Genomic DNA, 15,455 nt, shown 5'->3' with positions numbered 1-15,455 from the left:
CTGACTCTACCTTCTTTCTCCATGCATTCAGTTTAGTTTTTTTTTTTTTGCCAACTTATATTCTGCCCTGACATAAGCCAAAGCAGCTTCTTTATTAACCAATGGTAATAAAGCATATTTATAGCATACAAAGGGGAATCTCACATCAAAGTGATAAAAAGTAGGCAGAAGGAGGCAAAGGCACACTTACACTTCTAATTCTTTAGGTCCTTTGAGCCTTGAAGACAGCTCACAGTCATTCCCCACCCCACTCCGCCTATAGGAAAGTCAAAACTCTTACAGAAAACATGTCTTTTCAGCATAAAAAACCAGAGGGTGGGGCTGGAGAGATGGCTCAGTGGTTAAGAGTATTGCCTGCTCTTCCAAAGGTCCTGAGTTCAATTCCCAGCAACCACATGGTGGCTCACAACCATCTGTAATGAGATCTGGTGCCCTCTTCTGGCCTGCAGACATACACACAGACAGAATATTGTATATATAATAAATAAATATTATAAAAAAGAGGGTGTTTATAGCTGTGGAATAAACAGTACAGATATAAACAGGTATCTATGTGGTCACTAGTTTCAAGGATGTCTAAATGGTCACAGAACCTGAAGTCTCTTTAAGCTACCATTCATTTATATTTCTTAGGTTCATAGGAAGTGGCACTCTTAGGAGGTGTGGCCTTATCATAGTAGGCATGGCTTGGAGGAAGTCTGTCACTAGGGGGTAGATTTTGAGGTCTTAGAAACTCAAGATAGTTCACTTCATGCTGCCTGAGTATCAGGATGTAGAGCTCTCAGCTGTCTTTTCCACACTGTGTCTGCCTGCATGCTGCCATGCTTCCCACCATGACCATAATGGACTAAACCCCTGAAACCATAAGCCAGTCCCAGGCAAATGTTTTGCTTTACAAAAGCTGCTTGAGTCATGGTGTCTTTTTACAGCAATAAAACCTGAATATGGCAATTTATGAGGAAAATGGAGAAAATTGTATTAGGAGACCTGAATGTACCTAATGAAATAAAAAAACCTTAAATATCACAGCACTAGGAAGTAAAACTAAGACACATCCCTGATTGGCTTTGAAGTGTTATGTGCCAGCATTCAGCTCTTGGCCCTCTTTGTTAAACTCATCCTTAGATGAACCCCTCCAGGCCAGTGACAAGGGATGAAACATCTAGCCATTGACCCTGTCCTGCTGCCTATCTCCAAGTCATTTAGATATATTATAAGACTTCAAACTTAATGTATCAAGAAACAAATGAGTTTCTTCATCTCAGTAGCCAAGAACTCTATGCTCACAGGTCCTCAGCCAAAATGTCCATGGTCATTTGTCTGGTTAAACTAAGTGTGTTCCAAAATGAAGCAAAGAAACACGAATTTGGGAAGTGGACCTTTAAGGAGGATTTGAATGTTGGTGGAGTGAGAAGGAAATAATCTATCATAGGACTTTGGGTGATTTGAATGTATTATATACATGTATTAAATTTTTTTTTGGTTTTTTTTTTGTTTTAGTTTTTTTTTTTTATTTTTCTAGACAGGGTTTCTTAAATAACAAATTTAATCAGAAAAATATGCCACAGGGCTGGAAAGATGGTCCCGTGATTAAGAGCACTTGCTGGTCATTCAAAGAACGTGGGGTTGTTCCCAAAAGTCTAGTTCCAGGAGATCTGACATCCTCTTATAGACTCCACAGATACCTGCACACATGTGTACACAGGCAGGGACATACACAAACACACATTAAAACTCTGCCAAAAATCCTCAAGACACTTAGAATCACCTTCAACATGCCTTGTTTCTTTTATATAAATTCAATGCATAACATCCATAACTAATAGAACTCAGCTATAAATATAGAAGTCTATTTGCATTAAAATAAATACTTAGTTTGTGTATTAGGAAGTAATACCCTCTCTGAGTTCTTCAGCAATCACTCTACTCATATACTGAGTCTACAGCAGAGAACACTGCTGGGGAACAGACTAGAGTAGCTAGTACCCAGACAGTGTCCACAATAATTCAGAATTATATAAAGAAAATTAAAGATCAAAGCCAGAGGTACCCAAAGGAAATAGGGACAAGAACATAAAATCAGAAATAAAAATGGCCACAAGGAGGAGACAGAGATACATAGAGGATGGCATAGAATCTTTGTCTGGGACGGATGGTTATAGAGACAGAGACCCTCATCAGAGCAAACGGATTGAGCTCCCAAGGTCCAATTAAAGAGCAGAAGAAGGGAGAAGATGATCAAGGAAGTCTGGACCGCGAGGGGTTGGTCCACCCACTAGACAATGTGCCTGTTCTAATGGGAGCTCACCAAATCCAGCTGGAACGGGACTGAATGAACATGCGATCAAACCGGACTCTCTGAATGTGGCTGACAGTGGGCGCTGACTGAGAAGCCATTGATAAAGGCACTGGGACTTGTTTCTACTGCATGTACGGGATTTTGGGGACCCTAGACTATTTGGATGCAAAGCTTCCTAGGCCTGGATGTAGGGGGAGGATGGCCTTGGACTTCCCACAGGGCAGGGTTCCCTGCCCTCTCTTAAGGAGGGAGGGGGAGGGAGGAGGATGAGTGGGGGAGCGAGAGGGGAATGGAAGGAGGGGAGGAAGTGTAAATTTTTGAATGGAAAAATAAATTAAAATAATAATAATAATAATAATAATAATAATAATAATCTGAATAAAGAGAACTACAAAAAATGAAAAAAGAAACCTAATTGCAAACTATCTTAAATAAAGGATTATCAATGCATACCCACTTAATCAAATCCTGACTCAAACCTACACACCCTTTTACCTTCTTTATGTAAATTAATGTCTCATTAATTTTACTTTTTGTTTTTTGTTTTTTTGTTTGTTTTAAACAAGATCTCCCTGTGTAGTCTAGACAACCCTCAAATTTACTATCTGACTGCCTTATTCTTTACAGTAGTGTTATTAAGGCTTTCACTACCAAGTCTATCTATTTTTTTACTAGTAAAATTTGCATACATATAATACCTACAGCAAGGATAATTGATAAGAATCTATAGAAGCAGCCATTATTTCCCCCTTCCTCTCAGCTGAGGTAAATTTGCTGTAATGTAGATAATTCTTAAAATGGAAGAAGCTCATACAGTTTCTGAAATGCTGTGAAACTTGAATAAACTAATCCAAAGAGTTCAACCAGCTGCGTTCTATTACAGAGATCTCTCTTCCTTCAGAGCACTGTGTGTGCAGTTCTGTGATGTGTTTATGTAAGTATGTGTGCGTGTATGTCCACATACATGTGCATACAAGTGAAAGCCAGAGGTTGACATCTAGTATCTTCCTCAACAGCTCCCCACCTTATTTTTTGAGATATGATCTCTATGAGTTCTGTAGGCCACTGATTGGTAAGGCTAGCTGGCCCATAAGCTCTAGGGATATGCCTATCTCTCATGTCTGACCTCTTTGCCAGTTACCCAATGCCCACCATAGCTCCTGGTTTTTTCAGTAGGTTTTGGTGATCAAACTTAGGTCCTCATGCTTGGGCAGCAGGTACTTTACCCACTGAGCCACCTCCCTCCCAGCCTCTTTCACAGCATGATGGTGAGACATTATCTTGCTCTCTGATTTCTCTGCTTATTTGTGTGCTCACCACTCTCCACACACAACTTGTGTGTTCCATTGTCTATTTGATCCCAGAAAACAGAACAGTGGCAGGGACATTCACAGGTTTGGATAGTGACTGGATTAATTATCTCTGCCATGTAGGTTTCATTTTGACTTAACACTTTATATCTCAATGCAGTCCGGCACAATGCCCCACTTAAAACATGCTTGACCATGGACTTTTTCTCAATTACAACATAGTTACTCAACTGTCCATGTCTTTATCCAGATGTCTTCCTTGCCTTATGATCATTCCCTATTCCTTTCCGTTCTTTGTGATTTTTGCCTTTAATTAGCATTGTACTTAGACAGGATTTTTAGGCATATTCCTGGTAACCTTACAGGATGGCTACAGCCTACTGTGTTTTCTTCATTCTCTCTGTTATGTAACCAGTGCTCTGCCTCACTTGCCTGATAATTAGCATAAATTCACCAACTTTCTAATAAAACTCATTTAAATCCACGTGTTCAAGGTTCCTGAAAAAGTAAGGAATTAATGTTATTTAGACTTTGTTTCCCACAATAGGAAATCTTATCATTTTCCAAAGATTATCAACATTTCATATGTGTGCACAAAGTTAAGAAACCAAAGGCTAGCCAGCAGTTTTAATATGGGAGACTGAGGGGGAAGGGTAGGGATTGGAGCTGGGGGTGGTGGCCGAAGGGAATACACTGGTGAAAGGCCTTTACCTTTGCAGTGAAAGTACCTGATAATCAGCTACAAAATACTGTGTTCATCTGGAGGCAAGTTATTAATGTCCACAGTGGTCAATGCCTCATAATTTGTTGTCTTTTTCTTTTTCACAGCCCCATACTGCTACTGTATCTTGGTCAGTCTTAGCCTCAAGGTTGCTCCCACTGTCTTCTTTTCTGATTCCCACCTTGTCACTCAGATTCTGCGATCTGTTACTTTTTCTTCTTCCATAAACATGGGTGCTACATCTGGATAACACGGAACTTGAAAGACATTTTAATGAGCTAAAACCAATATGAAACCTGAGGAGATGCTGTCGCTTTTTAAGTAAAATCATAGAGAATTCCCAATTCTTAAAAAAAGTTCATGTGTATAAAAATGAATATGCAACCTGGAAGTGTTCTCAGTGTTTAGAGTGCTAGTCTGCTACTTACAAGGCTCTCTGATTGGATACTCTTCCTTTACTATGAGAGAGAGAGAGAGATGGAGAGAGAGAGGGGGGGAGAAGAAATTAAATGAAAAAATATAACTATGTGTGAATAATGGACAAGAGTGTGGACTGCTGTGTAGTGGGTTTGAAGAAGACATTATCAATGTCAAAAAAAGGTTGTCAAATTGCAAGACTATGTGCCTGAGGGCCAACATCACATTGTCTACCATGAATTGCTAAGCACTCACTTCTTGTAGATAATCAGTATGGTTTAGATGTATTAGTAAAATAAATAAACAGTTCACACAATGCAATGCTTCTTAGATTCTGAAAATGGGTGAATTTTTATTCCAAAGAAGAATTTCATCATTGAATGTTGAAGGAAGGGTTTTGTCTTCTGTTGTTTTATTTTTGTTAGTTTGTTTTTTTTTTCAGATTTTCAGTGGGCAACTGCTTTTTTTTATTGATTTTTATTTAGCTTTACATTTTTCTCTGCTTCCCTTCCTACCTCTCTCCTCTCTGTCAGTCCTCCCCCAAGGTCCCCATGCTCCCAATTTACTCAGAAGATCTTGTCTTTTTCTACTTCCCTTGTAGATTGGATCTATGTATGTCTCTCTTACTGTCCTCATTGTTGTCGAAGTTCTCTGGGATTGTGATTAGTGGGCTGATTTTCTTTGTTTTATGTTTAAAAACCACTTATGAGTGAGTACATGTGATAATTGTCTTTCTATGTCTGGGTTACCTCACTCAAAATGACGTTTTCTAGCTCCATCCATTTTTCCTGCAAAATTCAAGATGTCATTATTTTTTTCTGCTGTGTAGTACTCCATTGTGTAAATGTATCACATTTTCTTATCCATTCTTTGGTCGAGGGGCATTTAGGTTGTTTCCAGGTTCTGGTTATGACAAAAAATGCTGCTATGAACATAACTGAGCACATGTCATGGTGGCATGATTGTGTTACTGTTTTGTGAATGAAGAAAAGAGGAGGTAAGTGGAGATAAGAAATATCAACAGAGTAGTTGATACTATAGAGTGATTAAGAAATATCTATTTGAGCTCTGAATTTTGTAAAAGAAAAGAAGAAGAAAATGGCTTATCTCTTTTTCTTTGTACTTCTTTTATTTTTTCTTATAAATCTTAGCTTATGTTCATATAAGAGAGTAAAGTTAAGTCTAAATGTCTTTGGAGACTTTTTTGATCCTGGAGTTCTCGATATTTGTGTCATATGCACATAACACAAAGTTCTATGCCTGGAGGAAGGAGGATAGAATACACATAGAGCCAGATTATTATTTAGTGGAATATAGATGTAAAGAGAAGAAGGTTGTGGCTAGAGTAAACGAGGAACCAAACAGCCGTGACAAATTACAAGGTGAAAGCAGAAAAAAAAATCAATAGAAATGCCTAAACCCTGGTTACAGGAAATGGTATCATCCTATGGTCTGAGGCTCAGGATTAACCACTCCAGATGTGTCTTCTTTTGTTGCTAAATATGCAGTTCCATGAACTAATGGACCTGAAATGTGAAGTTAACCTGGCCCCCTGTTGTTTTAAAGGAATAAATAGGACTCCAGCTCTCCAAGACTCAAGAGAATCTGGAAACTTCTTTAAGCAAGCTAATTATTATGTTTAATTACTTAAGGTTTATATTAATTAATAAAAAACTGTGTACCACAATTCTCTATGTCCTTGAAGTACGCAGTTGCACATTCAATTTTATTTACCTGATTAAATTTTTCAAAGGGATTAATTTTATTTCTAAGAAAATGTGTTGCAAAGGGGGCCCGCTTGTTCTTCCCAGCTTAGTCCTGAAATGACCACACAGAAATTGTATTTATTTAAACACTGCTTGACCCATTAGCTCTAGCCTCTTATTGGCTAACTTTCATATACTGATTTAACTCATTTCTATTAATCTGTATATTGCCACGTGGCAGTGGCTTACCAGCAAAGATTCAGCATGTCTGACTTTGGCGGTGGCTCCATCATTTCTCCCTGACTCTGCTTTTTTCCTCCCAGAATTCAGTTCTGTCTTCTCCACCTACCTAAGTTCTGCCCTATCAGGCCAAGGAAGTTTCTTTATTCATTAACCAATACAGGCAACACACAGAGGGGACTCCCACAAAAAATGGAGTGAAACTTTACTGAAAAGAGGGTCTTTAGAATCATAAGCTCTGTACATACTTTTTTCTTTATTAAATTGAAATTATTCATTCAATTGTGTTGTTTCTGTATATAATTAAGTACAAACACTGAAATAAGGCAGTAGGGGAATAAAACACCCTTGAACTCAGTTTGTGATAGATATGAGAAAAGGAAGGAAGAGTTCAAATTGATCTGCTACATTTCTGGAAGACTGAATTATCTATCACCCTCTGCTGGGAAGAAGAAGAATCTTTGGCTGAGGTAGAAACTGAACAACCAGCAACATCCATAAGTGAGCATTTTCTGGCTTTGTGAAATCATTTGAGGAGTGTGGGAAAAGGTATTTCAAAATACAATATCTTTTCAGTAAATAGACAACAAATTCAGAGTGACGTGGGTAGCAAGGAGGAAAGGAAATAAAACCATATAAAAGACATCAAAGGGAACATGGGCAAGTAAACACCTGCCAGAAGGTTCTGTATGATTTCTATGTAGAAATGTGAAGACTGGATTCTCTTAATAAAGCAGAAGGGTAGTGATGTGATCACTTCTAAGACAAATGTCAAGTGTCAGGGGCTTTGAGAGCAGGATGCTTTACAGTTACCTGCTATAAGATCACAAAAGTGCTAACCTAATGTTAAAATGGGCAACACTCACATCAACAGTCCTACAGTAAGCACCTTGGCTAGCTCTGTAACATGCTTCTGTGGCCGGTGTCAGTATAAGCCAATGTAATTCTTTAAAGCCCATTTCCTTAGAGCTGAGTGATGGAATGTTCATCACATTGTGATTGAAAGAGTTTTAGGAAAACAGCCCTCTTCTGCATAAAAGTTCTTTTGCTGACCAAAATAATGCTCAAAATCAAAGAATATCATTGAAATTTAGTTTTTTTTAAATCTAAGAAATTAATTTTGAAGTGAAATATTATCTAAGGAAAATATATTGTCACAAGTTATGTAATTATTGGATTTTTTTTTCTCCTTCAGTGTCTAGGACTAAGCAATTTTGGGTTTATCCCATGTGGAATCTTCAATCTTTTTTTAAAAAAATAAATTGATTATATTAGATGCTAGAATCTGAGTGAATTCTAGGTCATAATGAGGAGGGGTTCCTTTTAATGTAGGATTATAAGCATTTATTTTTAACATCAGATCTAATAATTCGATATTAGATTTGATGTCACAGTATGATGTGCTGTATATCCACAGTTATTTTTAACCCATGGGTTTTTATAAAGAATCAGTTCACTTAAGTGACATTGTTTGAACTTTCCTAGGGTTAAGATGAAGTGTGAACTTTTTTGTTCTTTAACAGGATACTCATGGTGGAACATCCCTTCACTCAGAACTGAAGATAAGAAAGCAGGAAATGAGCCCCAGGTCTACCCTTTCACCACAAGTTATTATTATTTTTGTTTTTAGGTTCAAGTCCACGTATCTCGGAACATCCATGAAAGGGCTTCCTGGAAAACAAGGCAAAACAAAACAAAACCGAATTGTCCCTATGCACATGACTCTACACCACCAGGAGAGGGGAACCCACTCTGGCAGGCACTGAAATGATAAGAGTGGACACTGGGCAAGTTTTACAAAGTCATTGAACTGTGGGCTCATTTGCAGTTCAAGGGGAGCCATGCAGGATGAAGACGGATATATCACTTTGAACATTAAGCCCCGAAAGCCAACTCTCAGCTCAGGTAAGAAACCTCAATCAACAATGTGGACATTAGTAGGTCACTACTACCTTCCCCTAGGTTCTCTCTCCTGGGGACAAGGGGCTTAATTTTATTTGTGTTTTCCTGAATGATATTCTGTCTCTGAAGCAAATAAGTGGGGTCTACAGAGGCTTTTGAAGACATGGTTAGAATACAGGCAACAAGAATAGAAGAAGGGATGTTGTCCTAAGACTATTAGCATATAATGCTGGGGCTTAGCAGCTAGTGGGACAAAGGGAAGGACAGTTTGAATACTCAAATGTCTGACAAATACCTTCACACTTTAAATTCCATTGTCATTCATATGATTGGGCACGAGTGAGTAGTCACTGAACACGCTTAGAAAAAAAATGAGGTTTTTTTTCAAAAAATATTATGGAGGGAAGGACTTTTTAATGTGAACTTTTTAATTTTTCTTCTCTTTAAAATGATATAAAGTCATTGAGTAATAATTTTATTTAATAGGCAAACTTTTTGTAAATAAGTATTTATGCAAAATATAAAAATAAAATGTTTTTAACTTTTTTTAAAACCTCAAATTTCTGAACACCAGGAGATCCAGTTCTCTACCAGTCTCCAATGGAAGTCATTGTTTATGTGAATGAAGATGCAGAGGGGAGAAAGAAAGAAATACATGTGGCCCTGGGAATTATATTTTAGAATATACAGAGAATAGTCTATGGGGAACAGAGATGGATGAATTGTGTAAAGTAGGCCATTCTCATTGAAAATGGACACCAAGGGAATTCAGGCAAAATAGCCAACAATATTGTTGTTGTTGCTTTAATTATATGTGTATGAATATGTGTTTGTGTGAATGTGTGTATGTGTGCACTTGAGAGCCCATGCTGTGTGCATGTGTGAGTGTGCATATTAGCAGGTATACATGTTCCCTGTGGAGATCAGTGGGCAATTTTCAGAAGTAGGTTCTTTCCTTCTACCCTGCATTTTAGGAATCAAGCCCAGTCTGTCAGGTGTATGTGGTGATGAGTACTTTACCTGCTAAACCATCTCACTAGCCCAAGTTCAGTTGGGTTTTGAAACATGGTCTCATGTAGCCTAGACTTGCATTGAATTTGCTATGTAGCAAAAGCTGGCTTTGAACTCCTGATCCTTCTGCCTCCGTGACCCAAGTATGGGGCTGTAAGTTTGCTCTCTCAGTCATAGCTTGCAATGCTGGTTATGATAGTTCAAAAATCCCGAGAAGCACAGGGTGGCCTGACTGTCTTCTCTTTCGCATCTTTATTTTGCTCCCACAGCTGACTCTGCTTCTTCTTGGTGGCGTGTGATGACTTTAATTCTGCTGATCTCATCCATGGGGCTGGTTGTTGGGCTCGTGGCTCTGGGCATCATGTGTAAGTATTGGCTCCTTGCCAGGGCTTTGATCTGAGGAAAGCACTACCCAGAAGTTCCTGGCATATTCTACTAAGCTTCCTAATTGTCTCATCTGTTTGTCACCTACTCCAATCGTCCTGCATGCAACTGTGGATATACCCCCAGTAAAGGAAAACTCAGAAGGGAGCGCTCCTTTTAATTTTTTTGTTAGTTAAAATCTTTCAGAATGCACTGAGTATGGATTAAAGCTGCCTTTCTTTCTCCTTCTCTGCCTTGTTTAATCTAAGGCAAAGGCAATCCAGAACTTTACTAATTTCATCAATAAAGCTGTGTCTTCCTGTGTAAAATCTTGTTTGTTTTAGTCTCTGTACATAAAATCTGTCCCATCCCATTTTATTTACTGAAACACTGGTTTTCTATCCATTAATATCTAATCATAAGACTTTATGAGGTCAAGCCATAATGTATGCTGCTAACTCATTTATTCTCTTGTTTCTAATAGATTTTAGAAAATTTTATTCAATTTTATTTAAATGGATATAAAAAGCATTTTAAGTGCCATAATAACAATATGTATTCTTTTTTCATGTTCTATTAGTTAATTAAAATTTTAAACCATTTTTATAAAACTCAAAATAAGAAACCACACAGCTAAATTAAGCAGGCTGAAAGTCTATGAATTTCAATAAACTTCTACACAGTTAGGACAGCCATCCGCCCACACATTCCTAGATGCATTAATTCATTATTATATGCAGAACAGAATGCAAACGTAAGGCTTCTCACATCTCTGTGAAGCCCACTTAGGAACTATCAGAACAGCTGCCTTAGTCACGTGTTTTCGCCTCAGGACTTTCTCATCCTCAGTTAATTCATATGCTCTTTCATACAGCCCTCGCTTGGTTTTTCATATTTCATTTTTCACTATTTATTGATTTTTGCGTATCTGGTGAACTTTTCAACTACTGGCAGACTTATAGACATGAAAGTTTACCGGCGAACCCTGCCATCATCTTTCGACCTTGAGACTCAGGGGTAATTTATCTCCTCTCTACATCTAGCAGTCACACAGCAAAAGTACCTGCTAGCTGACAAGGAAAGTCTCTCGGCCACTCTGCAACAACTGGCCAAGAAAGTCTGCCAAGAGTTGATTAAACAATCAGAGCTCAAGACAAAGAACACGTTCGGTAAGTCTGGCTTGGAAATGTCATCTCTCCGAGCCCTGTGTGTCTGTCATGGTAACCGGAAGGAGGCCAACCAGAGCAGGAACGCTGCACCTGGGAAAAGCTTCTGCCAGATTCTGACAGTCCCAAAATCGGTCTCCCTTTCAGAACACAAGTGCAGTCCCTGTGCCACAAAGTGGAGATATCATGGAGACAGCTGCTATGGGTTCTTTAGACGTAACCTAACGTGGGACGAGAGCAAGCAGTATTGTACTGAGCAGAATGCAACGCTTGTGAAGGCTGCCAGCCAGAAGACTGTGGTAAGGAGGGTCCTATGTCAAATTTGGGACTTGAAGGAGAAAGCTCTCAAAGGAAGCAATGAATGTTTGTTTGTTTGTTTGTTTTTCTTTTTTTCTTGTTTTTTTTTTTTAATTGCTTGCAGTTGGTGTTCTTCTGAGAAATTTAGGAAGCTTGACAACAAATAAAGAGGTTAAACATTCAATCCTGTCATATTCCAAAATATCACTAGAGTGTTTCGTTAAGATAGGATTGTGTGTGCCTCCATAACAGCAGAAGTAGACAGTGGGCCAGGCAGGACAAGTCAGAAGGGATGCTCCCATCACACTAATTCCAGTCTGCATGAGTTTCTGCCCCATGCTGTAAACACAGCTTCACAGAGAAGTATAAAATTTAAGTTCACTAAGACCGACGGTGGAATTACATGCCGTTAACCACAACACTCAGGGAAGCAGAGGCAGGTGGATCTCTGAGCTCAAGTCCAGCCTGGTCTACAGAATGAGTTCCAGAACAGCCAGAGCTACACAGAGAAACCCTGTCTCAAAAATCAAAGCCAAAACCAAAACCAAACAAAAAAATTAAGTTCACTAAATAAATTTACTCAGTCAAAACAGGTGAGTTCTAGAACGCCAACTCCATTATAAAAGCATTAACTGGAGACATAAAACTTATCATGGCTCTGATTACTACAGGCCAGTACCACTTGAAAATCTGTAACATAACAAAGAAGTAATATCACTTTTGGAGAAAAAGTTAAGGTTAAATATTAGTTGGATTTTTCCCATCAAGTCCAAAGGAGAAATATCTTGGGCAGTGTATCCATTCATCTAATAGTCAACCCATGTGTACTGGAACCACTCTAGGACCTAATCTACATACAGTAAAACAAAAAAACATAAACTTAAAAAAAAGAGTAGTTGGGCAGCCTCTAATTCCAACACTCAAGAAGCAGATACAGGCAGATCTCTGAGTTTGAGGCCAGCCTGGTCTACAGGGTGAGTTCCAGGACAGCTAAGGATGTTCCACAGAAAAACGCTGTCTCAAAAAAAATGGAACAAACTAACTAACAAAAAGCAAGTTATAACTAGGCAGGAAAAAGTAAATCATAGCCGGATCTGGTGGTGCATGCTTATGTAGTCATAACTAAAGCTAGGACCACATGTTTGGAGCCAGCCTGATCTACACAGTTAGAATCTATCTCAAAGGAGAAAGAAAGCACAGGAAAATGAAAACTTGGAAAGGTATATGCATGTTGTTTACTAATTCCTTTAAGAAACACATTTATAGTTCTCTTTATCCGTCCAACTAAAACAAATTCATATTTTCATGCATAAGATAATCAATAAAATCCAAGAACTTAATTTCAGGGAATGCAAATCTTATCAAGATCATGTTGCTTCTTGCCATCTGTAGTTGTTGCATTCACCCTAACTTGAATCATGTCTCCCTGGGACTCCAATTTTGATTTGATAGGAAATAGAAAAATGAATTATAAAAGCCCAAGAAGACTAGAAAAATAGCTGTTTAATACAATTTCTCATGACTCTATAAATGTTTTAATATCTCAAAACAAATTAGCAAAATTCTAGACATGAAATATAACCCATTAGTGTCAACATAGCCGTGCAATTCCAGATGTTTGCTCAAGGCTTCTCTCATGAAGTTGTGTTGCTGCCAGTGCGCAGTGCTGTGCAGCCACTTACCATAGTATGGATTTGTTTGCAATAGGAATACATCAAGAGCAGGATCACTTCGGCCCGTTGGATTGGATTATCACGCCAGAACTCTGATAAGGACTGGATGTGGGAAGATAGCTCAATTTTTCCCAAGAATATGTAAGTCCCTGGAAACTCAGCTAGAAGGCATTGCACAAAGTTTTGTGTACCATATGTCTTGTTGAACACAAGTTGCCTGACTACCCCGCTGCAGGTTGTAGCTGCCAATCATATGTGACTAACCTCTCTCTCTCTTTCTCTCTCCCTCCCCCCCCTCTCTCTCTTTCTCTCTTTCTCTCTCTCCCTTTATGCGTGTGCGTGTGTGTGTGTGTGTGTGTGTGTGTAAATTGGTTGATTTTTTGTGCTTTGAGAATAAATTTATCCTTTTCATTATTTAATGATTGGAATATTTACATCAAGGATATTTTCAGTATCTTTTTGTCCTATGGATCTCCACAAATCAAGTACATTGTAGATCACAAGGCAATTCTAATATCATACAATGAGGCTCCACCCTTCTAATGGCATTGTAGGCAAATGACCCCATCTCATTAAGAGTTGTGTTATTCAATATGGCTCTGTCTCTCCTTAATTTTTTAAAATTTAAAATTTATTGTGTGTGTGTGTTAGAGAGAGAGAGAGAGAGAGAGAGAGAGAGAGAGAGAGAGAGAGAGAATTTACATAGCACAATGTATGTGAATGTAGGACAGAGGACAACTTTAGGGAGTTGGTTTTCTCCTTCCACCATGTAGGTCCTGGAAATCAAATATAGGTCAGCAGACTTGCGAGTAAGCACCTTTCCCTACTGAACCATTTTGCTGGCTCTTAATATGGCCCTCTAATCATGAATTTCAACATCTTTTGTTTATTTTGAACAACACTACATTATCTCTGTCTAGAACTTATGGTCAAAGCTTATACAATTCTATCATTATGAAAATAAATAGTTAAGCCAACATATATTTATTATTTACCTTGCAGGGAATTCCAGAACACACAAATACATACAAACCTCCTGCAAACCTTGAACTTTTATCACTCATTGCTTACTACCTTGCTCACAATATTGCAGGAAAGTGGTGTTCTCTCTAAATTCTCAAGGAGTCAAATTCCCTTTTCCCTCCTAAATTCCATGACCAAGTCATCTTTGTTGGTCAAGGGTATTTGAAGGCCACTTTCTCAGTGAGATCAACTCTAATGGCTCACACTAAATCCTGCTGCTTTTGGCACACACCTGCCCTGTTTTCTCTTTACTGTTTTATTACCTCATGGCTCTCACTACTTTATGACATTTTCCTGTCTGCTTATCTCTGGGCATCTTACCAATTTCGCCTCATTGGAATTTGAGTTTTTAAAAAGAAGAGACTTTGTTTTTCCTCCTCCTTAATCACTAAACCCTTTTGACAACTCGTTGGTTGGTGTCCATAGGTGTCTTCCAAGTAAATTAAACATACTTCCCTTGTCTCTCAGTGTAAACAATGATTTGGGGAATAGAGACAAACTTTCAATTACCAGGCGCTGTTAGTTCTCAGCTCTACAATACTTAGCCCATCTTACTTCTTAAGGATTTTCCCATGTTATGCAGCTAGCTGCTGTCTCTATAAAAACATCCTATTTCCTCTCGGCTCATGTAAAATCTAATCTTATTTCAATACTGACCCAATACTGTCTTTAAATTGTAAATAAAGCTTTGCTTGGCCTGTCAGAACATGATGTGCCTCCTTCTCTGGACTCTTCTTGTACTTATGTTGACTTTCTCCTGACTTACACTGTACTGTCATTACTGAACTTTTCAAGTATGCAGTGGACAAAGGGTTTCTCAAAGATACAAATGCTGTTTCTTTACCCACCTCAAGCCTCTAGTTTGATCAGCAAAACATGCATGTTCCTTGCTTTCTTAAGTACTCATCATTTTTTTTTTAAAGTGCACTCTTTCTCATTTACAGAATTGATCTTTCTGGGAATACAAGAGAAAACATGAATTGCGCTTATCTTTATAATGGGAAAATCCATCCAGCTTCCTGTGAGGACAGACATTATTTAATGTGTGAGAGGAAGGCTGGCTTGACAAGAGTGGACCAACTGCTTTAATAAAGAAGAATGAACAGGATCTCAGATAAGTGGTTGGTCATGAAATAAAAGATCTGGGAGAAAGAATTCCCCAGTCATAAAACTGTTTATTTTGTTTTTATATCATCCTTATACCACATATCTGGTCTTTCTCTGCACACCAAAAAAAAAAAAATCAAGTGAACAGAGCTAGTGCTTTTCAGTGTATCCCATTTTATTAACTTTCTTCTTTCCCTTCCATCCCTAATTTTCTTAACAT

The 15,455-nt window shown here is 38.3% G+C and overlaps 1 protein-coding gene across 1 annotated transcript; it reads left to right on the top strand.

Annotated features, from left to right (window-relative positions):
* Positions 1 to 8,388: 8,388 nt before the first annotated feature.
* Clec1b (C-type lectin domain family 1 member B) lies at positions 8,389 to 15,299 on the top strand. Its single transcript, XM_038318217.1, has 6 exons — positions 8,389 to 8,598; positions 9,876 to 9,971; positions 11,013 to 11,138; positions 11,283 to 11,434; positions 13,140 to 13,246; positions 15,073 to 15,299. Exons 1-6 carry the CDS (start codon positions 8,535 to 8,537, stop codon positions 15,215 to 15,217), a joined length of 690 nt encoding a protein of 229 aa, XP_038174145.1. The 5' UTR covers positions 8,389 to 8,534; the 3' UTR covers positions 15,218 to 15,299.
* Positions 15,300 to 15,455: the final 156 nt, after the last annotated feature.

The sequence above is a fragment of the Arvicola amphibius genome, chromosome 2, assembly GCF_903992535.2.
Source record: "Arvicola amphibius chromosome 2, mArvAmp1.2, whole genome shotgun sequence".
Classification (NCBI taxonomy): domain Eukaryota; kingdom Metazoa; phylum Chordata; class Mammalia; order Rodentia; family Cricetidae; genus Arvicola; species Arvicola amphibius.
Note: the sequence above shows the minus strand (reverse complement) of the source record. Positions and strands in the feature narration are given on the sequence as shown.